We start from the raw sequence: 27450 nt of genomic DNA on the forward strand, positions 1-27450 counted from the left end.
TTTCCCACTCTTCCTCTCCTTGGTGTATTTCCGCTTCTGAGCAAACTCCAATCTATGTTGATAGCATTTATATCTGGAATGTAGTCATCTCGAGCCGCTTCATCCAGTAGAGTTTCTGTAAGGGCTGCAAGTGGTTCATATCCCCTCCTTAAAGGGTGGTGGGATCCAGAGAGACCTTTTCCCTTCTGCTTGAGTAGCCAGAAGGCAGGCAAAATCTTTCCTACAGGGAAGCGGGTTTAAGAGCCCCCCTGCAGGAAAAACGGATGCAGAAAGGCGCAGTGGCTGGCTGGGCGAGAGGGATGGGGAAGGGCCAGAGCGACTGTGTGGCGCTGTCGGCTTCCACCTTCCCCCAAACTCGAAAGGAAACTCCGCCACGGAGCCAGGAAAGAGCCGCGGTGTCACCTCCGCAGCGCGGCTCAGGTAGGGGCAGCCAGGCACCTGCGGGGCGGAGTCTGCCCAGGCCGGGCCGTGTCGTCTCAGAGGCTTCGGAGCGGCAGCCGCGAGTCCCGCTTCTTTGGCTGGCTTCGTCCGTCCATGCCTCCAGCATGGCTCTGGGAAGCGACCCCCGGAGGGCCAGGTAAGGCGGAGGGGTGGGCGAAGCGGCTGGCCGGCCGCGGGGGCTGCAAGCCCTGGGCTCCTCCATCTCCTCTCCCGTCCCCCGCTTCTTTCCCTTCCTTCGCCCGTTTCAGGTCTCCGCAATGCAGTCACTCCCGGGCGGGCGGGCAGGTGGGCGGGCGTCGAGAGCAACGGACCCCGGGGAAAGCGCTCTCTTGCCACCGGAGGAGGCAGGGACGTGGCTCTAAGCGGCCCAGGACGGAGAGGTGCGGATGTCCGGGGCCCCTCCCGTCTTGCCCAGGTGTGGCTCAGGCACCTGGCCACGAAGCATCCCGCCCCGCTCCCTCGAGGGGGAGACCCCCTCCCCACTCCCCAAGCCGAGGCTCGAACCCCCGAAGGCAGAGAGGAGGCCACAGGTGCCTCTCCTCTCCCCTCCCAGCGCTCTCCGGGAAAGAAGAGCGGAGAGAGAAACAAGAGTCTTGACATCCATCCAGAGGGAGGGATTGAGGAAGCCGATGGAAAGTTTCCTAAAAGCTGGCAGTTGACTAGGTGTAGTTGACTAGGATTCCCAAGCTCCGGGGATGGTAGGATCGGGGCGGGAGGTGGGCTGGGAGAGATGTAGGGCCGTGTTTCTCAACCTTGGCAACTTGAAGATATCCCACCGATAAACAGAAATAATATCATTTACAACTTGGCTATGCTTAGGACAGTATTTCTCAACCTTGTCAACTTGAAGATGTCTGGACTTCAACTCCCAGAATTCCCCAGCAGTGGTTAGGACAGTGTTTCTCAACCTTGTCAACTTGAAGATGTCTGGACTTCAACTCCCAGAATTCCCCAGCCAGCGAATGCTGGCTGGGGGATTCTGGGAGTTGAAGTCCAGACATCTTCCAAGTTGACAAAGTTGAGAAACACTGATGTAGGGGGTCCTTGGGAGGGGACGCCGGAAGAAGACCGGCGCTGTCCGGGAGCCCCTCAGGGAAGGCCACCTCCTTACCACCTCCTCCTCCTCCTCCTCCTCCTCCTCCTCCAGCTTTTCAAGATCTTTCCTCTCGTTTTCCTTCCTCTCCCTCTCTATCCAAGGCTGCGTGGTGGGAACCGCGATAGGGGTTTCCCCAATCCAGACAACAGACGTTTGAGCAGTTAAAATATTCAGCTTATTTCTAACTTTTCCCCAAACCCAAGTGAACTCCGCTTCGGTTAGGCTCCCGAGGAGCTTGGAAAGAATGATTTACCTCTAAGCTTTCCTAAAAATTCTAATCAGATAATCGAAGGTCTTGTCAGATCTGCATTCCCCCATAGAAGCTCAATTTAAACAACAAAACACTTGGAATTGAAGTCTAAAATCTGCCTGCTGAAGTCTAAAATTAAAAGTTGAATTTTTAAAGCACCCCTGTTTCATTATTTCCTCCCATTTATTCCCCACAATAATAATTTGAGAGGCAATTTGAGCTAAAGAAGAGTAACTTGGCCCAAAATTTATCAAAGCCAAAGCTGTGAACCTGTGTTTTTAACCCTAGCCCAATCCTGTATCCGCTCTGCCACACTGGCATCAGCATGGTAGAAATAGTTAGAGAGGCAGACCCATTTTCCCTACATGTGGATACACAGGTATTGTCACTCTTCTGAGCTAGAAGAGCCACCCTTACGTGGAATGAGCCAGAGACCTATTTAAATTAGCATTCTAGTTCTGATAACAGTCACAGGGATGTCCCAGCAAATGCCCAAGTCGATTGTGCCAGTGGCAGGACTGTAAGTAGAACTCTCAAGGCGAAACCCTCAGACGGGTCCTCATCCCAATTTAAATTGCTTTTTAATAGAATTAAAAATTAACCTGCAGAAAAACCCTGCAAAATATATATATATATATATATATATATATATATATATATATATATATATATATATATATATATATATATATATCAAGAAATAAGTTCGGAGTGAGCTCCTTCTTCTGGAGCTGTGGTTATGAAAAAAGATAGTGCTCAACCTCTGAATAAGGAAGTGATTGGCATTAATTTAAGTTCACTGAATCAATGTTGATTAGGCGGATTTATGATGATACTGCTATAGCAACTTGTGAATAAATTCATCTGGATAAATAATTGATCACAGAGATGCAGATGGGCCACGGCAACTCTGTTATTCTATTGCAGCTGGCACTCCACTGTTACTAATTTTAACTTCCCCAAATTAAAGCAAAACAAATAAATTTGAAAAAAAGTTAGAGAACTTCCTTATAGGGTATATCAGTACTTTGTTTAGAAAACCCCCGGGTCCCTAATTCTTTAGACCTACAATATTTGTTGGGGGAAATCAAGGAAATTGAAATCCTACTTTTTAAAATTATTACGGCATCTTAAAATTACTATCCTTTGTAGAGGGAGCTGCTGCTGTTCAGTTAGATTTATGTGCCAACTTTCCTCCAGGGAGACAAATCAGTATGCACACCTCTTTTTCTCCTTCACTTTTATCTCACAATTACCTGCCTTGAATCTTACTGATTCTTTAATTATTTAAAACTAATTAATAACTCCTCTGTAAAGTAGGTTAAACTGAGAGTTGGATTGACTGAACAAAAGTTCACCTGATCAACTTTTATTGGTGAAAATGGATTTGAATCAACGTCTCCCAGGCTTAACCTTCACACTGAAGAGATACAGCATGAATTTTTCTTTTTAACAGACAAATTTATAGCTTTCAAACTGAATTTGTTGTGCATCATGTACTGGGTTAATTAAGTTATAGATCATACATCTTAGCACTTCTTCTGGCCCCCTAATACCCGCATAAATATATGTATCTAGTGAAGGTGCAAATGTATTCTAACCTGCTGATGAAAATGAAAACACGAGATTTTTAAAGTGGCAGGGAGATAAACGTTTTCTATAGTACTGGGTTCTTGCACAGCGGTGGTGGGTTTCAAAAATTGTTTGAACCTACTCTGTGGGTGTGGCCTCCTTTGTGGGAGTGGCTTGCCACCCATGTGACCAGATGGGAGTGGCTTGCTGCCCATGTGACCGGATATGAAATTATGAATTAGTACTTAGGTCGGTCCAAGTAGCTATTCAGAAACTCTGGCATTGAAGCATGCAAGTCTTAAAGCTGTCAGGTTACAAGATCCTTGCACCCTTAACCCTTTAGAAAAGAAAAACTAGGGGTCTTCAAACCTGATAGCTTTAAGACTTGTGGACTTCAACTCCCAGAATTCCTCCTCCAGTCACGTTGGCTCAGGAACTCTGGCATTGAAGCGTGCAAGTCTTAAAGCTGTCGAGTTACAAGATCCTTGCACCCCTAACCCTTTAGCAGCGGTGGGTTTCAAAAAAATTTGGAACCTCTTCTGTAGGTGTGGCCTGCTTTTCGGGTCCACTGGTGGAACCTCCTCTAACCAGTTTGGTAGATTTGATGAACTGATTCTACCGAATAGGTGCGAACTGGTAGGAACCCACCTCTGTTGCACAGACACCTCCAAAAAGAACTGGATTATGCCTTGTGTGTGAGCTGAAGCATGGCCTGGCTTTGTACATGCTGCATTTGCTAATTACTGGGATGGTGAACACCTTTTAATGGGAGTACTACGATATCTGGACTGCAGAAATCATATATGGCAGCCTTAAGAGCCAAGGTGGCGCAGTGGTTAAATGCAGCACTGCAGGCTACTTCAGCTGACTGCAGTTCTGCAGTTCGGCTGTTCAAATCTCACCGGCTCAAGGTTGACTCAGCCTTCCATCCTTCTGAGGTGGGTAAAATGAGGACCCGGATTGTTGTTGGGGGCGATATGCTGACTCTGTAAACCGCTTAGAGAGGGCTGAAAGTCCCATGAAGCGGTATATAAGTCTAACTGCTATTGCTATTGCTATTCTGCATCTCTTTGCTTCCCTCTAATGATCATCTCCATTTTTGTCATGACTCAGTGGTAATCCTGTTCCTGGTGTTTGCTCCCATTGTTTACTAGTAACTGATAAACCACCTGACTCACTGAGTTGGTACACTCTGAATTTAGACTTCCTATTGTTTAAAAAAACACAAAGTTATCTGTATTCTTCTGTGTTTCTCACAAGTAGGTGCACTATCCAGGAAGCAGATATGATAGATAAACTACCTGTTAATTTAGTGGCATGCATTTTTTCTTTCTTTCTTTTTTGAATTTTTATTTTTTATTCTCTTACATACCATTTTAAGTGTACATTCACATAATGGTTATTCTTCTTCACATTTATCATTCTTATACATTTATTATTTCATTTAATAGGTTATAATATACAGTTTGGGGTTGCTTTATTTACCATCCTTTCCTCCTGTTGTAGCGCCACCTTATTTTCCCTTTCTTTTCTCCCTCCCTCCCTTCTCTACTTCCTTCCTTCCTCCTCTCCTTCCCCTTCCTTCTTCCCTTCCCTCTCCCCTACTCCTACTCTTCCTCTTCCCCTTCCTACTCTCTCTGCTTCTCTTTCTCTCCCTTCCACCTTCCTCTACTTACCTCTTTCTTCTTTCCCCTCTCTTCCTCTCATTCTCTCCCCCTCTCTCCCTTTCTTTTCTGTTGTTATAGGTGTCTCTTTCAAATCTCAGTTTATGTTTCCTTGGGATGGTATTTCCGCAACCCCAAATATAATTTAATATTATTTCTTATCCCCTTACCTTCGCTAATCTATCCTAACTATATTTTCCCCCCTTTGTGTCTCGCTCTTGTATATATACTTATATATTTAATATTTTCTTTTCTGATTTCCCCTTCCTCCCCGCCTTTTCCATTTAACAGTGCATTATCTGGGTTCTATATCTTCTCCCTATTTTCTTTTCTAGTTTCCTTTCTCTGACTAATCATAAAATCTTCCCCGTGTCTTGAAGTACTCTGATTCTTCTTTATCCTTTATTTTCATTGTCAACCTATTCATCTCTGCACAATCTAATATCTTTTTTATTATCTCTTCATCTGTTGCTAGCTTATTTAGTTTCCAATTTGGGACAAATACGATTCTTGCTGCAGTAGTTACATCTATAATCAAATAGGTATCCTCTTTCTTAAATTTCTCTGGGATAATACCTAATAAAAATATCTCTGGTTCTAAATTCTATTTCTTGTTGTAACATTTTCTTTAGCCACACTCTTATCTTAGTCCAATATTTCCTTGCTTCTGTACATGTCCACCACATATGATAATAGGAACCTATTGCCTGTTGACACTTCCAACATTTCGCTGATTTATCTCTAAACATCTTTGCTAATTTTTCCGGTGACATGTGCCATCTATGGCATGCATTTTTCTTGAGTACGTCAAATTGGTATCGATACAGAACTCTGCTGCAGTTACCACATTGCAAAATAAGTTCCTAGAGTGAGACAAATTTGACAAAGATGTGGAATTATCATTAACTGGTTATTGATTGCCATAAGTCCTAATATTAGAAAGGAGCAATAACTTCATGCTATTACCGGTATACTTCTATCAATGCTACCTAGGATGGCATTTGCTATTTTTACAGCTGTATCGCATTATATTATATCTAACAAAGCAGCAGCAGCTCACTTTACAAAGGATAGTAATTTTAAGATGCCATAATAATTTTAAAAAGTAGGATTTCAATTTCCTTGATTTCCCCCAACAAATATTGTAGAAATTGTTGGTCTAAAGAATTAGGGACCCGGGGGTTTTCTAAACAAAGTACTGATATACCCTATAAGGAAGTTCTCTAACTTTTTTTCAAATTTATTTGTTTTGCTTTAATTTGGGGAAGTTAAAATTAGTAACAGTGGAGTGCTAGCTGCAATAGAATAACAGAGTTGCCGTGCCCCATCTGCATCTCTGTGATCAATTATTTATCCAGATGAATTTATTCACAAGTTATTTTAGCAGTATCATCATAAATTCGCCTAATCAACATTGATTCAGTGAACTTAAAGTTATATTCAGTCAGTCATCCATCAAGACACCCAGATTGTTTTCATACATACAGCTGCCCAGGATCATTTCCCCTATCCTACAATTATACCTTTCCTGCTCAAATTCAGAACGTTAAATTTATTCTTGTTGGAATTCATTTTGATGTTATCTGCCAATTGCCAAGATTGCCATGAATCTTGACGTTACCCCCTCCCCAAGACATTTGCTATCCCTCCATCTTTTCCTTGTTCACAGATGTAATAATCATATTTTCTATTATCCAAATTTTTATAAATTCGTTGAACAGCATAGGTATTAGACTGGAATCCCTGAAATATGCTTTCAGCTTGATGTCTTTTCAGCGTGATAGAGAGCCGGTCATTTACATCATCGGGTTTAATTATTTTCTTGGTTCTGTACTAATCTAATGGTAACATTTTCCAGTTCACCGTTTATCATCTCCCTTACTGGGGTCTCATAAAAGACTGTTAAATATTTTGCTAAGATGAAAATACATTATGCTCACTGCACTCTAACAATAAACCAAACTCTGTCCCAAAAAACAAATGTTGGCCTGGTATGACTTAGTCTTAACAAACCTATGGCTCTCGCCAACAATACATTCTTCTCCGAATACTCAGTGATCAGATGCTTAATTATATGTTTCAGAGTTTTGTCTGGTAATTGACATTAAGCAGACCAGCCTAGATCTTCTTTTCCCCCTCCTTTTAAGGATTTCCCATTCTCCAGTTTTTTTTTAGCACTAGGCCCATACTCTATACTTTCTCAAAACATCCTAAAAAGTTGCTCCAAGATGATAAACTTCACAAACCTCTTTCGGATTTCAGATAATTTGGTTCTGGGCTCATTTATGTGTCCCTTCTGGCCCCAGTGTGAAGACAGCCTTTCATCCCATCTCCGCAATTTCCTTTCATAGTTTCTTCTTCTTCTGCAAACAGTGTTTTTCCAGTCCTACCATCGTAAGCTGTGTTCATGGTTTAATCTGCAGCTGGTTGTTCTAAGATTAATTTAGAGTTGGAGGCCTGTCCTCTTTCCTGCTAAGCATGGAAGGTATGACACATCTCTAACATTCAGAGCCATTTGCTTTTTGCCAAGGGGATAATGTTCCTCTGTAGCCATCACTGAGCCGAGGTGGCGCAGTGGTTAAATGCAGCACTGCAGGCTACTTCAGCTGACTGCAGTTCTGCAGTTCGGCTGTTCAAATCTCACCGGCTCAGGGTTGACTCAGCCTTCCATCCTTCCGAGGTGGGTAAAATGAGGACCCGGATTGTTGTTGGGGGCGATATGCTGACTCTGTAAACCGCTTAGAGAGGGCTGAAAGCCCTATGAAGCGGTATATAAGTCTAACTGCTATTGCTATCTCTCACACTGCTCTGGCAACCTTTGGTGAGACAAGGAGGGGAAGTGAATCTTTTCAGTGTAAGTTCTTCTGACATCCAAACGTCCCACGGCCCCGTATTCAGCGGTCCACTGTACCCCAGGAATACCATCTGCAAAGGCACTTCCCAGAGATATTGGCTGGCCGTCACTCTTTATGCCACAGAGCCTAAACTGTGGAACTGTAGACCAGGTGTTCAACACTGAACTAATAGACAACTAGAAATATTTGAACCTGGCATTAGTCAGGAATGGACTGTTGGCCATTGTGACTAAGAGCCCGCAATGGTTGTTTCAAGGTGTGGCATCTGTGGGCTGCTGCTATATATCCAGATGACACGTCCTGTAGTCTTGGACAGATAGCAATAGCAGTAGACTTATATACCGCTTCATAGGCCTTTCAGGCCTCTCTAAGCGGTTTACAGAGAGTCAGCATATTGCCCCCAACAATCTGGGTCCTCATTTTACCCACCTCGGAAGGATGGAAGGCTGAGTCAACCCTGAGCCGGTGAGATTTGAACCGCTGACCTGCTGATCTAGCAGTAGCCTGCAGTGCTGCATTTAACCACTGCGCCACCTTGGCTCTTGGATGTGGATGGAACTGCTTCTCTGGTGGGATCTTGGCTCCCACATAACTCTTCAGCTGGCACTCAAGGGCAGCTTTTCTGCAGGAATATGGCTTCTACCCTGGTTGGTAATAGACGCAGTGGGGGAAGAGAAGGATGAGGAGCAGGACTTTGGGGGATGAACTTCCCTGGCACTCAAAATTTCATTTCATTTCATTTCATTTTATTATATTTATATGCCGCCCTTTTCCCCCGAAGGGGACTCAGGGCGGCTAACAAATCAAATCAGGGAAGGTGGGGGGTACAGACAAAAATAAAAAACGAAACATAACAATACATAATTTAAAAACACACAACAGTCATACCAATTCGAGACGGGGGCAACAGCTCTTTAGCCCCAGGCCTGTCGGAACAGCCAGGTTTTAAGGGCTTTGCGGAAGGCCTGGAGGGTGGTGAGGGTTCGAATCTCCACGGGGAGCTCGTTCCAGAGGGTCGGAGCAGCCACAGAGAAGGCCCTCCTCCGGGTGGTCGCCAGTCGACACTGGCCGGCGGATGGAATTCGGAGGAGGCCTAATCTATGGGATCTAATCGGTCTATTGGAGGTGATTGGCAGCAGGCGGTCTCTCAAGTACCCAGGTCCAATACCATGAAGGGCTTTATAAGTGACGACTAGCGCCTTGAAGCGTATCCAGAGACCAATAGGCAGCCAGTGCAGCAGAAAATACCTACTTCTCCCACGGAATGGCAGTTGAAGAGCTATTTTCCTGATTTATCTTCCCACAGGAGAACCACTGTTTTGCAGATGTTTCTCCAACGCTCAGACTCCCACCAGTAATTGGCTTAAAGAAAGCATTTTCTATTTCTATGGTTTCTCCCTTTCTCAGTTCTGCTGCCATCAGAACCTTCAGCTTCACTGATGAGGTAGAATAAGGGCTAAAAACGCAGTCAGCTGTCCCGGCAACTGGCATCACTTTTAGCCCATCTTGAGAAGCAGCACTTGAATGTTTCCATGTATACAGCAAGAGCATTTAAATGTGTTCTTGATAGCCACATTTGCTGTGTCTCCCCATATCTTGAATAGCTGTTCTCTCTTGGTGTCATTTTGTTCCGCTTAGCTTCATTCCTTTTTGGGGAGAACAACAAAGCAAAGATGATCCTGTGTAACTCCGTTTTTCTTTTTCTTTTTACATTCAGCAGAGTCAAAAACACCTTTTTATTCCCTGAAACCCAACAGAATGTTGGAAGAAATTATGCAAAGGACTGGGTGTGTGTGTGTGTGCGGAGGAGGCCACGTCTCTGTCAGCAGAATAATTCTCCAAAATTGAAACAGAGCAGAACCAAATCTGCAGGGCCAGATTTAGATGAAAAGAGGCCCTAGGCTATTCCACTTAGGAGGCCCTTTCACCTCCCATTTTTAAGTTTGTAAATTGCATGAGAGACAATAAAATACATCATTACTGTGATATATATCAATATATATCAATATATATAGCTGGCCTCCCGACGGAGGGCGGCTCTGCTCTGCGGCAAAGGCAGCGAGGCCAGCCGCCTCCCCTGCTGCGCTCAGCTGCCCGGCTCGGCCCCCTCGCCCTCCCCTACCTGGCCGCTGGTGGGCTCCGCGTCGACGGGGCGGCTACTGGGAGCGGCCGCGCCTCTCGCCCGACCGCCGGTGCCGGGAACGTGGGCAGGTTCCCCAACTGCCGCGGTGCTGGAACGATCTTAACCAATACATTTTTATGTTTGTTTATTAGTCATCTACGTAGAATTTCTCCTTATTTTCGGTGTTTTAGTGTTCACTGTTTTTAGAATAGCGTAATTTTAATTTTGCTAACGATTTGAATGTAGGCCCCTCTTGATCTTGAGGTCCTAGGCTGAAGCCTAGTTAGCCTATAGGAAAATCCGGCCCTGCAAATACGGTATGGGAGAGAAACTGGAAAAAGAAAGACCAGGTTCAAAAACAGGCTAGATCCAGTTGGGGAGAAAAACATTCTGGGAAAACGTCCCCCAATGCATCTTTGTGGGAAAGGCCACAGAGTGCCACGTCATAGTCCTGGTAACTCCTCCCTTCTAAGCCGCTCTTCCTTGTAGTCCCATGGCCTCATGACAGAGCATATGCAACCTAACCTATGCTCCGCGGGGTACACTTGTATGGGACGCAACATGAAAGGAAAGCAAATGCACATTTGCACAGGCATTGTTCTTTTTCGTCTTAGTGTTTTCCTGCAAATGCCACTTTTTTCCCCAGATCAACCAACAGTTGATCCATTGGATGTGATATGAAATGACCGACTGGCTTGTCACCGAAGCCTGATGTTGTGGGCCGAGAGACTGACTGATCCAAAGTCACCCAGTTGGCTTTCATGCCTAAGGTGGAATTAAAATTCACAATCTCCTAGTTCAGTGTTTCTCAACCTTGGCAACTTGAAGATGTCCGGACTTCAACTCCCAGAATTCCCCAGCCAGCGAATGCTGGCTGGGGAATTCTGGGAGTTGAAATCCGGACATCTTCAAGTTGCCAAAGTTGAGAAACACTGTCCTAGTTTCCAGCCTGGTGCTTTAACCACTAGAACAAACCGGTTCTCATGTCAACATACATGTTGCTTTTTGCTTCATTTGCAAGCTTACATTCCATTCCCCCTGGTGGCTTTCTACATATATTAGCTATTTGTTGGTGCACTTTCTCCTATTTCCTACTCGTGACCCTTTATAATTATAATTGAGCTCAGTCAAAAATAAATATTTCCGTAGTTTCCTAAGTGCTGCCCTATTTTTTTAAAAAATGTACATGGTGTGTGACTGTATTTCTAGTGTTCTTCTTTTTAAGAAGAATTGCACACTGAATTCTTGACATTGTCAGCTACATTTGGGGAAGACCCTTGTCTTGAATCTCGAAGAGAGCTGCGATGGGTTAATGCAGGGGAAACTAAGCTAGATAAACTATCATGTAAACCAAGTCAGCACCAATATAAAACTCTGGGTTGCTGCATTCACGCGAAAAGTTGTCTAAAATTTTCCCAGGGGTGGCAGCAGCCTAAAACCTAGTTTACCAGTTGGAGAGTTTGTTGAAAGGCTAGTTCTCCTGTTTGAGTAAGGTGGGGTAACTATGCTGGCAAAGCCCGTGTTTGTTTAGTGTTGTCAGAGGTAAAAATTCTGTCTTTGGAAGGACACCTAAGCTAAACAAGTGTGACAAATAGCCACTTCCTTCCAGAACCGCAGAGAAAGGGCATTTCCTGATCCTTATAGGAGGGAGGGAAGCCCTCAGATCTGGGAAGTTTCTCTTATAGCTTTAGAAAAAAAGGGCACATTTACACTTCTTTTTATCAGTCAGTGAGCAAGTTGTTGCTTTCCTATCTACAGCTTCTGCAGCTCATGTGAGACTAATTAAAGGAGGATATTATTTGTTTCTATTGAAATATAACATCTTTAATGGTAGGGAACTATTTCAGGGGTGGGGAGGGGAGCATCTCTAGAGTTAAATGCTGCAGCTTGCTCTTAAAATTCGTAGAGCTGCTTCTCCCATACAGGTAAAATCAATGCCTCTTTTGATGGCTGCCCACTTGGGCCACATTTTCCAGTAATAGTTGTTGGAAGAAATGTCCTTCTGGGTTCAGCTCCAAGTGGGGAAGAAGACACTGGAGGCATGGAGGCTGCTTGGAAAGATGGTTTTAATGGTGGACAGGACCACGTGGCTTGAGCCCTGAACAGAAAAGGTGATCACATGCTTCAATGTTGGTGGAGAAGAAGAGAAGGGCTGAGGGAGGGGCTTGCTAGGCTTTTTATACCCTGTTCAGTCCCACCTCTCTGTTTCCTGTTCCTGTGTAAGAAATGTATTCTGATTGGTTGTCAGACTCCCATGGTGCCATGCAGGGGGCTACTCTCTAGGCTGTGATGAGTTCTCAGATGCCTTGTGGTCAGTTGAGTATATTATCATGCTTTTCTGTAGCTGCTGGTGAAGTCTTTATTATGTAAAGTGGGCTAGCCTGGCCATCTCAATGGCCCATTAACTGGGGATGGGCAGAAAGCTATAGGCAACTATCGTTTTTTAAAACATGTTTCTTTCTTTCCACATCCAGAGAAATATTCTGCCTTTTCAATATTTCCTAGGATATTTCATTTTTCTGGGAGAGGGCTGGATGATAACTTCCTACATAGTCAAAACGTAGAAGATCTTTTATCTGTGCCTTTGCCTTAATGTTTCTCATCAACAACAAATGTTCCATTTAAGGGAAAGTCCCATTAGGAATGGCTAAAAACTAATTTGTATTTGTATTTTGTATTTTATTATTTGTATGCCGCCCTTCTCCGGGAGGACTCAGGGTGGCGAACAATTCAAGGGGGAAAAAAAGGGGGAACATAAAAAGACAAAATACAAATAATAAAAGTAGACAACAGTCGCACAACCATACATGTCGAGAGGGGAGGGAACTCATCACCCCCAGGCCTGCCGGCAAAGCCAGGTTTTGACGACTTTCCAGAAGGCCTGGAGAGAGGTGAGGGTCCGAATCTCTGCGGGGAGTTTGTTCCAAAGGGCCGGAGCTGCCACAGAGAAGGCCCTCCCCCGGGTAGTAGCCAGGTGGCATTGGCTGGTGGACGGAACCCGGAGGAGGCCAACCCTGTGCGATCTAACGGGTCTTTGGGAGGTAATTGGGATAATAATAAATAATAATAATAATGAAATGGGCAGGGGCTACGAGAGAATGTGTATCGCTCCAAATCTTAGAAGAACATCTGTGATAACTAGCTCTCTCCTTTTTTTTCCACCTACAGCACTTCCTTGGAGACTGCCTTAGCAGAGTGCATGGAGGCACTGAACTGTTTCCTGCATAACCAGTTCAGTAAGAGCTTGGAAATGCTGCAGGCCAGGTAAATCAGAAGTGCCAAAGCTGATTCATCCTCCACAGAGGACATCAGTGCGGGATATCAGCTTCCTTCTCCCCCCCCCCAACCACTATTACCAGGGTTTCTAGCTCTTCTGTTGAATTAAATCCTCCTCCAGCGCTTTCCAACTAGAGAGTGCAGTGCTCACAACAACAGGGACGAAGGAAATTTGTGGGATGCAATGGGAGGGGAATTGCTTCTCAGACACTGAGCTTGAACAAACTGAGATGGGGAGCGGGGGGGGGGGAGGAATTTAACCTGGTTTGCTAGAGTTTTTTTTTGTTTGTTTTCAAATCTGAAATAAGGGAAACTATGTTCCTCTAGCGTCTCCAGAAAAGTCAGTGCTAAGTGTTCCACAATAGCAGTAGCAATAGCAATAGCAGTTAGACTTATATACCGCTTCATAGGGCTTTCAGCCCTCTCTAAGCGGTTTACAGAGTCAGCATATCGCCCCCAACAATCCGGGTCCTCATTTTACCCACCTCGGAAGGATGGAAGGCTGAGTCAACCCTGAGCCGGTGAGATTAGAACCGCTGAACTGCAGATAACAGTCAGCTGAAGTGGCCTGCAGTACTGCACCCTAACCACTGCGCCACCTCGGCTCTAGATAGATAGATAAGAGAGATGGATGGATGGATGGATGGACAGACAGACAGACAGACAGACAGACAGACAGACAGATAGATAGATAGATAGCAATAGCAGTTAGACTTATATACCGCTTCATAGGGCTTTCAGCCCTCTCTAAGCGGTTTACAGAGAGTCAGCATATCGCCCCCAACAACAATCCGGGTCCTCATTTTACCCACCTCGGAAGGATGGAAGGCTGAGTCAACCTTGAGCCGGTGAGATTTGAACCGCCGAACTGCAGAACTGCAGTCAGCTGAAGTAGCCTGCAGTGCTGCATTTAACCACTGCGCCACCTCGGCTCTATGCTCATATGCAGAAGTATTTCATGTAGCTTGTGGGGAAGATAGCAGGCTATATGCTTCAGTATTCTAAATATATATATTGGTGCTGGAAATTGGTGTTTTTTAGATGCTTATTACAGAGAGGCCAGGTTTGTGCTGGTAGATCGGGGGGGCAACATCTAGAATTAAATGTTACTGAAGGTCACATGGCTGTTACTAGTAAGAACATCTCTTGGCTGCATGATCTTAAGTGCCCCCATGGCATTTCCTTGGCTGCTCTTTGTAAGGATGGAGAAAGTTATACATCCTGTGCGTAGGGAAAAGAAGGAAGAGATATTTATTTAGCCATAGGTCTCATTCAAGCCCTTATTCAAGTAGGTAAAGATTGGGCAGTGTTCAGGGATGCAGTTTAGAAACACCGGCGTTTATGACTCGTATAATTTAAAACAATGTGAAGGGAAATCAATGGGGAAACCGTTTTACTGCAGCTGTCATTCTGCGAAGTGAAACATTTATGGTTGCAGGAATTGAGCATAGCCAGTTTAGTGAAAAGACGGACCAGGGATGACACGATAGCAGGGTTCTAATATTTGAGGGGCTGCCACAAAGAAGAGGGGGGCCAAATTACTCTCCAAATCACCAGAAGGCAGGACAAGAAGCAATGGATGGGAAATAATCAAGGAGAGAAATAGATAGATAGATAGATAGATAGATAGATAGATAGATAGATAGATAGATAGATAGATAGCAATAGCAGTTAGACTTATATACCGCTTCATAGGGCTTTCAGCCCTCTCTAAGCGGTTTACAGAGTCAGCATATCGCCCCCAACAATCCGGGTCCTCATTTTACCCACCTCGGAAGGATGGAAGGCTGAGTCAACCTTGAGCCTGGTGAGATTTGAACAGCCGAACTGCAGAACTGCAGTCAGCTGAAGTGACCTGCAGTGCTGCACTCTAACCACTGCGCCACCTCGGCTCTTAGTCCTGATAGTGAGAACAATCTATCAGTGAAACAGTTTGCCTTCAGAAGTTGTGACTGTTCCATCACTGGAGGCTTTTAAAAAGGGACAGCCATTTATCTGAAATGGTATATAGGATCTCCTGCTTGAGCAGGGGCTTGACTAGAAGACCTCCAAGGTCCCTTCCAACTCTGATGACGTTCTATATTCCAAATATTAATCCTCCTCCTTTGTTAACACCTTATGCCGTGTGCGTGTGTGTGAGTGTTTGTGAAATATAACAATATAATCAGCAAAGCCTTGCATTGCCTTCAACCATATATTTTGTCTTTCGTTGTTGAACCCTTTTGGCAGGACTGGAGAGAGCATGTACCACGCCTTAATTTATGCCACCATCCTGGAGATGCAAGCCATGATGACTTTTGAACACGAAGATATTGTCCATGCAGGTCACACCATGAAAGAAGCCCAGGAGATCTGCCAGAGGTGTGTAGTTCACACACACACACAGACACCATTGAAATGGAGCATAGGAAGACTTGTTTCTGCAGCCATGGTCTGGGACGGCGGCAGGGGGAGGGATGACAAGTTGTTCAGCTGTGAATGTTGCTTCTAAATAACCAGCATTTCCCCAACGTCTGACTTGATTGCTGCATTAGTTGGTGGATATTTAATTCTCAACACAAAAAGTATTTGCCAGTCTCTTGCTCCTTCTCCCCCCCCCCAACTATTTTCCACTTAACTACTTAATGAGACCTCTTTATCCCATGGAACACTTGCATGCAAACGGGGCGAGACACTGTGTGTGTGTATGTGTGTGTGTGTGTGAGGGGGGGGGGGGAGGGAGAGAGAGAGAGAGAGAGAGAGAGATCTGTACAGGGCACTGACCGAAGCTGCTGGCAGCGATGTGGGCAACAGAACCCACCTGAACAATGAGGCGGGGTGGTGGAGGAGTATGAAGCAAGGTGCTGGTGGTGTGGAGCTGCCCCCCCTGCCCGCAACGGCTTACCTGCCAGGCACTTGATGCAATGAGACGGGCGGGGGGGCTCTCCAAAGTAAGTGTGTGTGAGAGAGAGAGAGGGAGAGAGGGAGGGAGAGAGGGAGAGGGAGAGAGAGAGGGAGAGGGAGAGAGAGAGGGAGGAAGAGAGGGACGGAGAGAGAGAGAGGGAGAGGGAGAGGGAGAGGGTGGGAGAGAGAGGGGGGAGGAAGAGAGAGAGGGAAAGGGAGGGAGGGAGAGAGAGAGGGAGGGAGAGAGAGGGAGAGGGAGGGAGAGAAGGAGGGAGAGAGAGAGAGGGAGAGGGAGGGAGAGAGAGGGGGGAGGAAGAGAGAGAGGGAGAGGGAAAGGGAGGGAGGGAGAGAAGGAGAGAGAGAGGGAGGGAGAGGGAGGGAGAGAGAGGGAAGGAGAGAGGGAGGGAGAGGGAGGGAGAGGGAGGGAGAGGGAGATGGAGGAGAGAGGGAGGGAGAGGGTGGGAGGGAGAGAGGGACAGAGAGAGGGACGGAGAGAGAGAGAGGGAGAGGGAGGGAGAGAGAGGGGGGAGGAAGAGAGAGAGGGAGAGGGAGAGAGAGAGAGAGAGATCCCTGCTGTAGTTGGGGCATTCAAGCTGCTGGCAGAGGTGGGGGTGGGGGATGGGAGAGCCAACCGAGCAGCCATTTTCTCCTCATCCTCCCCACTCAAGCAGCGCAAGCTCTGCGGGACAGCAGGGCCTCCCATTTCCCTCCCGATGCACCGAACTCCAGCTTCACTCGCTGCATTTAAGCTGCTGGCAGGCATCCACCTAACAATCGCCCCCTCCCCAGCCAGCCAGCCAGCACCTTGAGCCTTGAGTTTGACACCCGTGTCCGAGGGTGAAGAGTTGGAGAAGGTAGATGGAGAACCTAGTAATTCAACTGCTTTTGGTTCCCCTGATAGATTTCGGAGGAAATCCACTGTGACGGGTACCTTCTCTAGTCGGCAAGGTGGAGATGCTTGCACAGAAGGTGAGAAGAGTTAAAATCCGAAGTGCTGAGAGTCAAGACAACATTTCACTTGTCTTAATGTAGGAAAAGCCGGAGGAGTAGGAGGGAATTAGGTGTAAAGTTGCACAAATCCACTCAGGTCTTGCTTGATTCCAGATAAGCGGGATATGGTGAAATCCTGCTCATTACCTGCATCACCTGGGATTCTTCTGTCCTCTGAGGAACCTCTTTAAGTCATCCTTTGCCACCTGCAGACTGAATGTTTCTCTTTCTTGATTCCCTTAAGTAGCTGATGAGGGAGGGATGGTTTCCTTAATGTGGGAGGATGTCAATATCTCATTGCGAGGAAGATATTGTTCACTCCAAAAAAGGCCATCTCTAGATCTGGTGTTTTAGATCAGTGGTCTCCAACTTTGGCAACTTTAAGACCTGTGGACTTCAACTCCCAGAGTTCCTCAGCCAGCAAAGCTGGCTGAGGAACTCTGGGAGTTGAGGTCCACAGGTCTTAAAGTTGCCAAGGCTGGAGACCACCGTTTTAGATAACTTATAGCATTTGGGTGCCCAGCTTGTGATAACAATGTCACAGAGAATCTCATCAGGTGATCACAATTTGAGTTTGAGTTTTGAGTTTCATTTTATTTATATGCCGCCCTATTCCCTGCGGGACTCAGGGCGGCGCACAAACCCAAGGAGGGGGAAGGGAAAAACACAAAAACTACAAAAAGTACAGGGCATTTAAAAAACAACCAACAGCCACACAATTCGAGAGGGGAAGGGAACTCATCGATCCCAGGCCTGCCGACACAGCCAGGTTTTAATGGCTTTTCGGAAGGCCTGGAGAGAGGTGAGGGTCCGAATCTCTGCGGGGAGTTCGTTCCAAAGGGCCGGAGCTGCCACAGAGAAGGCCCTCCCCCGGGTGGTAGCCAGATGGCATTGGCTGTTAGACGGAACCCGGAGGAAGCCAGCCCTGTGTGATCTGATGGGTCTTTGGGAGGTAATTGGCAGCAGGCGGTCTCTCAAGTACCCAGGTCCAATACCATGAAGGGCTTTATAAGTGACGACTAGCACCTTGAAGCGTATCCAGAGACCAATCGGTAACCAGTGCAGCTCGCGGAGGATAGGTGTAACGTAGGTGTACCGAGGTGCACCCACAATCGCTCGCATGGCTGCGTTCTGGACGAGCTGAAGTCTCCGAATACTCTTCAATTTGTGATATTCCTTGCTGGCTTCCCACAAGCAAAGTCAATGGGTCACTCTTGCTGTTTTCCTCCTGAGAAGCCCATTATGGAGTACTCCCAAGGAACATCTGTGTCACTCCTGGCCCTCTTACCTTCTGCAGTTCATGCCCACCTGCAGCATGCCCTCACTTTCCTGCGATCTCTGCCAGCCCACCCAAGGCCTCTTTTGACCTGCCTGCACCTTCCGTTGGCCTTTCTGGATCCCATGCCCGACCTGCCCATATTCCCTGGCAGCTGCCCTTGGCAGTCTCCCACCCCCTATGGCACCTGCTTACCTCCCCCATGCTCTCTTGAGTTCCTTACTTGGGACTCCTGCTGTCAGCGTTCCAAGTATCATGTAGAATTAAATCAGAGTCCAAGGCAAAACGATCCTTAAAGTTCCAATTTAACAAAGCAGACATCTTAGGCACATCTGTGTAAATCCCAATTCTGGAAATGACATCAGAATCCCACCCAGTTAAAAGTTCATGATCTTGTCGCCCAGAGTCCCTAGGGAGTGGGCAGCATACAAATTTTATTAAATTGAAATTGAAATTGAAATCTTGTCCCCACACCCACAATCCATCACATGGTCCAATCTTCTCCTTTCACGCTGGCATCCACACCCAGCTGCTTCCGGTCAGGTGTAAAAGTGCAGAGACAAAGGATGACCTTGGCTTCTAGTAAAGAATGACAACAATACATTCCACAATCCTACTCCTGTCTATTCCCCCCTCCCATCGACTATACTAATGAAACAGCATAATGAAATAAAAGGAAGTGTGGCAGGCCAAACTTCTAAAAGGAATATAATTGCAGGCCTGACACCTGCCTCTTTCCCCTGAACAACCCATGTGTGATGGAGCACTGAGCAACAAAGATTCTGGTCACAATTATGGTCCTTAGGTGTGGACCAGCATGTAATGTGCTCCCACTGACCAACATTCAGGCCGTTGCACTCTGGACCACTTGAAGCTTCTGAGAGCATATTGTAATAGTTCAAGTAGGAGTCACTAATGGTGAACAATAGGGACAATATTTGAAATGCTGCACATACTCCCTAAATCCATGTTTCCCTGTTACAGAGGAACTGCACGCTGAAGTGTGTTATGCAGAATGCTTATTGCACCGGGCAGCCCTCATCTTCCTCCAGGTAAGAAAAATCTTCTCTTTCCAGACTTAATCGCACATTCTATCCCATCATTACAGAAGTTCCCAACTTTGGGAGAGAATTCTGTGATAGAGAGGTGCAAGAACCCTGGAAGGCAGAATCCAAGAAATACATTTCAGCATTTTGCTTCCTGGATAGAGCTTGTGCATTGAGTTTGTTTATTTATCAGAGTTTTAGTTTACCTTTATTATTTTATAGGTAACTCAAGATGTCCAACGTTCATAATCCTCCTTTCTCCTCCTCTTCCCCCCCAAACAACAACAACATGTGAAGTCGGCTGAGCTAGCAATAGCAATAGCAGTTAGACTTATATACCGCTTCATAGGGCTTTAAACCCTCTCTAAGCGGTTTACAGAGTCAGCATATCACTCCCACAGTCTGGGTCCTCATTTCACCCACCTTGGAAGGATGGAAGGCTGAGTCAACCTTGAGCCGGTGAGATTTGAACCTCCGAACTGCAGATAACAGTCAGCTGAAGTGGCCTGCAGTATTGCACCCTAACCACTGTGCCACCTCGGCTCTAGATAGATAGATAGATAAGAGATATGGATAAATAAATAGATAGATAGATAGATAGATAGATAGATAGATAGATAGATAGATAGAAGGTAGGTAGGTAGGTAGGTAGGTAGATAGATAGATAGCAATAGCAGTTAGACATATACCGCTTCATGGGGCTTTCAGCCCTCTCTAAGAGATGTACAGAGTCAGCATATTGCCCCCAACAACAATCCGGGTCCTCATTTCACCCACCTCGGAAGGATGGGAGGCTGAGTCAGCCTTGAGCCGGTGAGATTAGAACCGCTGAACTGCAGATAACAGTCAGCTGAAGTGGCCTGCAGTACCGCACCCTAACCACTGCGCCATCTCCGCTGAGAGAGAGTGACTGGCTCTGAGTCACCACCTCACCTTCATGTCTAATGGGGAACTAGAACTCACAGTCTCCTGTTTTCTAGGCCAGCACCTTCACCACTACACCAGACTGGCTCTCTGGAAATTTTCAGTCTCAGTTAACCAAATCTCTGTGCCAACTATGGAAATTGCAGGACAAATAGAGCAAAAGCATTGTTTCCCCCCCCAACTGCTGTTCTTTTGATTTCCCAATTTTCCTTGTAGTCCCTTCAGTTGTTAGGAAACTACTATTCACTCGAAGGCTGATGTCTATGTGTGTATGTCAAAAATCAGCAAGATGATTGATAGGAGCCGAGGTGGCGCAGTGGTTAAATGCAGCACTGTCAGGCTACTTCAGCTGACTGCAGTTCTGCAGTTCGGCGGTTCAAATCTCACCGGCTCAGGGTTGACTCAGCCTTCCATCCTTCCGAAGTGGGTAAAATGAGGACCCGGTTTGTTGGGGGCGATATGCTGACTCTGTAAACCGCTTAGAGAGGGCTGAAAGCCCTATGAAGCGGTATATAAGTCTAACTGCTATTGCTATTGCTATCAAAAATGCAGTGCCCACAATGCAAGTTCCTGTCTGTACAAGACATCAGTGTCACCCGCATCTTCAAAAGGATTGGAGCTGCACTCCTGCCATCTTTGACACGTCCACAGACGCAGCTTGCACCCATGTGTGAGAACTGTATTAGGTTTCTTGGCGGAAAACAGAATCTGGGTGCAAAACGCATGAGAGATTCTGTTCTATGAAAAAAATCAGGCAAGGGATTGAGATATAGACAGTGGTGGGATTCAAATAATTTAACAACCGGTTTCTCTGCCCTGATGACCAGCTGGGTAGGCGGGGCTCGATGGTCATGTGACTGGGTGGGCGTGGCCAACCCAACGTGACTCAGGTCGATGGGCGCTTCGCTTTAGCTGTGACAATGGAATAAGGGTTAACCGGAGAAGCAGTTTCTGTAAGCAGGGCAATCAAGATGAGGCTAGAAACAACACCAGAGTGTTTCCTTCCTGCCTTCCTTACAGGATTAGCCCTGTAAAGTGGGAAAACAAAAACAAAAGGAGATTTCTTCCAACAACCGGTTCTCCGAACTGCTTAGAAAGTTACCAACCGGTTCTCCCGAATAGGTGCGAACTGGCTGAATCCCACCACTGGATATAGATAGCTGTCTAGAGATTAATTTTCACCACTTATCTTGAGATAGCAATAGCAATAGCAGTTAGACTTATATACCGCTTCAGCCCTCTCTAAGCGGTTTACAGAGTCAGCATATCGCCCCCACAGTCTGGGTCCTCATTTCACCCACCTCGGAAGGATGGAAGGCTGAGTCAACCTTGAGCCGGTGAGATTAGAACTGCTGAACTGCAGATAACAGTCAGCTGAAGTGGCCTGCAGTACTGCACCCTAACCACTGCGTCCCCTCGGCTTAATTAATTAATTAATTAATTAGATTAATTAGATTAATTTCTTTTGGTGAAAGCAAGATGGGGGGGGTGGGAGGGGATGAAGCTTCAACACTTCAGCAGTCATCCTGCTGGTGGCCAAATGTGATGAATGCCTTGGATGAAGTGCTGTGTGTCTAGGAGTGACATTGCCTAGACAGACATCATCCCAGCGAACTGAGGTTGTTTTATTCAAGGAGACTTTTTGCTTGTTACAGGATGAAAACATGGTTAATTTCATAAAAGGAGGACTCAAGGTGCGTAACAGCTACCTCATCTACAGGTGAGTTGGGAAGGCAGGTCTGGGTAAAAGAAGGGGTAAAGTCACAGGTAGGAATGAGGAAGAGCATTAGTGAGGAGTATGAGACAAAGACAAGCACCACATGCCGCATTTTGGAATGGGAAAGTCTTTTTGGTCCACTTGTCACAGACAGGCATGTTTAGGTGGTGACCGAAGGCACAAGACTGGTCTGTAAAGAGGAAGCATTACAACGTTTAAATCTTACCCTCCATTTAAACTCTGTAGATTGATGAGACACAGGCTGTAGCAACAAAGATGTTTCCCATGCCTTCACAGTGTAACCCTTACAATGCATCCAGAAGGGGCCCATGCTCTGCTGATGTCCATACATGTTAAGCACAACATTCCTATGACAAAACCTGGCTTTGCCGGCAGGCCTGGGGTTGATGAGTTCCCTCCCCTCTCGACATGTATGGTTGTGCGACTGTTGTCTACTTTTATTGTTTGTATTTTGTCTTTTTATGTTCCCCCTTTTCCCCCCCTTGAATTGTTCGCCGCCCTGAGTCCTCCCGGAGAAGGGCGGCATACAAATAATACAATACAAATACAAATACAAAATTGGTGACCCCCTCAACTAAAATTCCAGCCCCATCCAACACCATCCTTCATATTAAAAGCCTCTTGTCGGCTAAATTTTTTTGGAAAAGGATCAAAAATTGGCTGGAGGCAATAACAGGATTAAAATAGAATGGAAACCTGATTTTTTTAAATTAGGAATAATGTCGGCGAAATACAAAAAAGAAATCCAGTATTTAATACTACATATAATTACGGCGGCAAGGATTGCCTTTGCCCAGAAATGGAAAAACAAATTAATTGCAAGCGAAGATGAAATAATAAGAAAGGTTATGGACTGTGCTGAAATGGACAAACTAACTAAATAAATCCAGGGAGAAGAAGAATCAGAATTCTACCAGATATGGGATAAATGGTATAGGTGGATGGAGGAAAGAAACAAGAATCAATGAAGGAATATAACAAATCTCAAAAAACAATAGTTATGAGTAAAATAAGAGGGTTAAGAATGGTGAAATCCAAATGAAATACAATAGAAGGGGAAATAATATAAGGTGAGCGGTATCGATTGAGGATTGCTATAAGAAAGAACAGGAAGCTCCTGTTCGTATTGTATAAATGTGATGTACGTCTAATTTGTGTGTGTGTGTGTGTATTTTACATGTTTGTTAATTAAAAAAATAAAAGCCTCTTGTCATGTACAATACCCCAGTTCCTCTGCATTTTGCAGAGTCCCAAGGGAGTGGGCGGCATACAAATTAAAGTTCAAAGTTTCCTTTGCTTTTTCTCATCAACATCTGATTTTTTAAAAACTATGGATTGACTATGCAACCTTTCAGCCACTAAGTGGCAGCAAAGAGTTATATTGTTTATGTAGTCATTCTCGGCATTTCTCTGATGGTTATCTGGACCATTTTGACCATGATGCAATTTCTGGTGGTCATATTTTTTTTAATAATTTTTTTTATTTTTTTTGTTACATAAACAACACATACCCACAGCAGTGGGGGGGGGAAATCAAAACAAAAAAAACAAAAAACAAAACAGAGAAAAAAAAACACAAGTATATGTTATAAAAAAGTATATCAGCTGGTTACAACAAGTTTTGTGCATCTCTTCCATTAATTCATATTAATTCAAATATCTTAACTCAAATGTTTACCATATTAACATCATCATACTTCCACTTTTAGTTGACTACAGTTGTTTAAACATCCTTCATCCTTAACTATACCAAAGATTTAATCCATAACCACATGCTAGCATTTCATTTACTTGTTTATAAAACCCTCCCATTAACATGAAATCCTCCTATCCTGTTCTGGCTAAACATCCATAATATTTAATGCCAAAGTTTTCTAATCCTCCATATATATTAACCATGTATATGGTTGTCATATTGTTGAATAGCTGGAGTTTGGGAAAGGGGCTTAAGCTCTGGGAATCAATGAGGAAGTTGTAAAACAAGATGACAAGAAGAAATGACCCAGAACTCCCTGGGAGCACCAACCACTGCCAAGTAATGGTTCATCTGATAGGCTACAAGAGTTGAATCCTTTTATTTACGTGCCTTAAATCTAAAATGAGTCAATCAATTTCAGTATTTTGCTACCTCTTGATCCTCCAATGAACTATTGGACTGTTGGGCCATTTTAGATGGCAGCATTGTTTAAATATCTCTTAGCTATTTGCTAGCACATTTATTCGGTCAACAGGTCAACTGCGCAGTCAACAACAACAGAAAGAAGAACAATCAGCAACTCAAAGAACTGAGTTTTTCAGTTGTGTTGTCCATAGTGTTCTATAATCAGGAACGCTTTGGTTAAGCTTGTTCCTGGTTATGTCCTTGTTCCTGCATGTTGATTGAATCTGCCTAATCAACAGGGGAGAAGGCTGTGGGCACTCTTTCATCCAATCCCCCAAAGAGCCGAGGTGGTGCAGTGGTTAGGGTGCAGTACTGCAGGCCACTTCAGCTGACTGTTATCTGCAGTTTGGCGGTTCAAATCTCACCGGCTCAAGGTTGACTCAGCCTTCCATCCTTCCGAGGTGGGTGAAATGAGGACCCGGACTGTGGGGGCGATATGCTGACTCTGTAAACCGCTTAGAGAGGGCTGAAAGCCCTATGAAGCGGTATATAAGTCTAACTGCTATTGCTATTGCTATCCTAGCCAAAGGGGGTTGAGAGAAAGAGAAGAGGAACTGAGACTAGAGGGGATGGTTCCACACCAGTGGTGGGATTCAGCCAGTTTGCACCAGTTCGGGAGAACTGGTTGTTAACTTTCTGAGCAGTTTGGTGAACTGGTTGTTGGAAGAAATAATTAGGGCAGAGAACCGGTTGTTAAATTATTTGAATCCCACCACTGTTCCACACATAACTGGCAGAACCAAGGCAGAACCACCAGGGAACTGCTGATATAAAGCATGATGCTTTTAGTCACAGGCCCACATATTGCCAAATCAACTCATATGTATTTATTCCCAGTTTTCCTTTAGATCTTGCTTTTCTTCTGTTGAGTTTGAAATAATAGATTTGAATTTCCTTCCCTTTTATCTTGGTGATGTGCATGTGAGGTCAGTGAGGAACCTTAGTGATTTTTTTCCTAAAATGAATGGAGATATAGTAGTACAAAAGAATGTAAGTTACTATCCTTTGTGTTATCTTTTGAGTCTATGACACACACACACACACACACACACACACACACACACACACACACACAACTTCATGCAAACAGTGCAAAGTAATTAAGTAATTGAAAAGCTGGAGTACTGGTAGGTCTCAATTCCATCTTTATTGATCTATATATGTTTATCTTCCTGACAAGCATCATCTTGTTCTGGATTACAGGTTTAAATTTGGACATTGGTAGAGTGTCATATAGGGAATGAATCGAATTCCCTGTATGACTAAAAGCCAGGTTTAGAGTGAAGAAGATCTATGAAATAGAACCCCTTTTCTTTTTATGGTAGTTTCAGGCAGATAAATTGGCAATGGAATTCTGTAACCCTTCTTGTTTTTAAAATATTCGCAGAGAGCTGAATGCTTTCATCCAACCTTGTTGCTTGCCTGCAAATTCTGTCCGTATCCATCTGGAGGGGGGGATTTCTCTTGGCATTGGTGCCTTCAATTTGGTGAGTTGAGTATGCTTCCACAGCTCCTTTTTTTTAATTAAACGTTTTAATAAGTTTTACAATTATATACCTTTCCCCTTCCCTCTCTCCCTCCCCCAATCCCACATCCCCTCCCCCCTCCCCCCCCACAACCTCCCAGAGTAAGTACAGAATATAAACATTTAGCAATCACCCACTAAAATAAACTAATTAACTTTAGCATCGTCCCTTCGCTTGTACTTTAACTCCCCTTCGGTAAAGATAATTTTAGATAAGTTGTAACATTCCTTGTTCATTCATTCATAAGCTATCTGAAATTTCTTAGTCCCATATTTATTTTGAATATAATCAGTCCATCTTCTCCATTCCAACTTGTATTTCTCATCTGAATGGCCCCACAGCTTCTTAAGGGGTATAGAAAGTTATGTTTATGACAGAAACTGAACTCCAAGAGACAAGCCATTATTATTATTTTTCAGAAATAACCCACTTAGTTTTCACTTGGGCATTACGATGCTGTTCTGTAGTTGCAAACCTACAGGTTGACAAATATATACAGATATGTGGAGAGAACAGCACTGGTTGTGGGTATGAAGTAGCTACTGTATTAAGATATTGCCAGCTAAAATTGTTTCCAAGGATTGAAGATCAGCACCCCATGTTATTTCCCCTTCCTTCATTCCTGTGTCTGGGATAATTGGTTCTGATTTCTTTTTCACAGCAGGTACGGTATTTATCTCTGCTATCATATATCCGAGAGCCTTAGCCAACAGGGCTGGCAGGAAGAAAACCTCAAAGGGCTGCAAAAACTCTCCTTATGATTAAAGGTTACATTCCATGGGGTATTTTAACTGAGAAAAAGCAGGATGTCATAGAAGTTCATAAAATTATGCATTGTGCAAAAATGTTAGACACCATCAGGCTCTCTCTAAGAATGACAATACTTCTTGAGTTGGCATTGGTGGACTACACACGTTCAGCTCAAACTATAGCATATGATGTAGTGAAGAATCTTTATAGCAGTGTTTCTCAACCTTGGCAACTTGAAGATGTCTGGACTTCAACTCCCAGAATCCCCCAGCCAGCATTCGCTGGCTGGGGAATTCTGGGAGCTGAAGTCCAGACATCTTCAAGTTGCCAAGGTTGAGAAACACTGCTTTATAGTATTGCATACTAGGCCGTAGAGTAGCATTTACTACAGTTGATTGGGTTGTCTGTTTTTAACCTGTCTTATTGTAGTTTTATCCCCGCACTACTTTTTAATTCTTTCCCCATGATTTAATCAAACTTTCGCCTTGTGCTTTTCAGTTTTGGAAGTGTGTAGCTGTTGCTTGTTGATATATCTGATCTTTCTGCTCTGAGAAAAATCTGGCTCTCCGTTTAACTCCTAAGGATAGAGATGCTCTTCCCCATTTCTTGCAAAACTGAAACACAAACAAATGACGGATTAGCCAATGATGCAGAATGATGGGACAATATTTCATAGAACACTAAGGCGATTTGTGATATTCACTTCATGCAGTGGGGTAAAATTCACAAATTTAGACGGCTTTACAAAGGGATTAGAGAGATTTGAGAAAAATAAATCACCCCAGAATTAAAAGGATTTCTGGAGTGATGGAAAATTGGAGTGATGGAGTGATGGAGCTATACCATAGTATAACTGTTCTGACCACCCCCCACCCCTTGT

General features: G+C 44.7%; 1 protein-coding gene across 2 annotated transcripts in view; it reads left to right on the forward strand.

Moving 5' to 3' along the window:
• The first annotated feature begins 341 nt into the window (after positions 1-341).
• The window catches only part of LOC148048413 (tetratricopeptide repeat protein 39A-like), a 46312-nt gene continuing 19203 nt past the window's right edge, over positions 342-27450 (forward strand). Inside the window, exons 1-7 of one of the 2 annotated variants that reach the window (XR_015696084.1) lie at positions 342-577; positions 13169-13264; positions 15506-15637; positions 17061-17128; positions 19410-19477; positions 22051-22115; positions 25682-25781. Coding sequence is in view for 1 of the 2 variants with exons in the window: in XM_087711019.1 (XP_087567145.1) it covers positions 546-577; positions 13169-13264; positions 15506-15637; positions 17061-17128; positions 19410-19477; positions 22051-22115; positions 25682-25781 (561 nt within the window). In the remaining variant the exon portion in view is untranslated. The remainder of the gene's footprint in view (positions 578-13168; positions 13265-15505; positions 15638-17060; positions 17129-19409; positions 19478-22050; positions 22116-25681; positions 25782-27450) is intronic. The other variant, XM_087711019.1, reaches the window with a different exon arrangement.

Source organism: Thamnophis sirtalis, unplaced genomic scaffold (genome assembly GCF_051295495.1).
Source record: "Thamnophis sirtalis isolate CommonGarterSnake01/CBP01778 unplaced genomic scaffold, rThaSir2_p1.2 scaffold_3, whole genome shotgun sequence".
Classification (NCBI taxonomy): domain Eukaryota; kingdom Metazoa; phylum Chordata; class Lepidosauria; order Squamata; family Natricidae; genus Thamnophis; species Thamnophis sirtalis.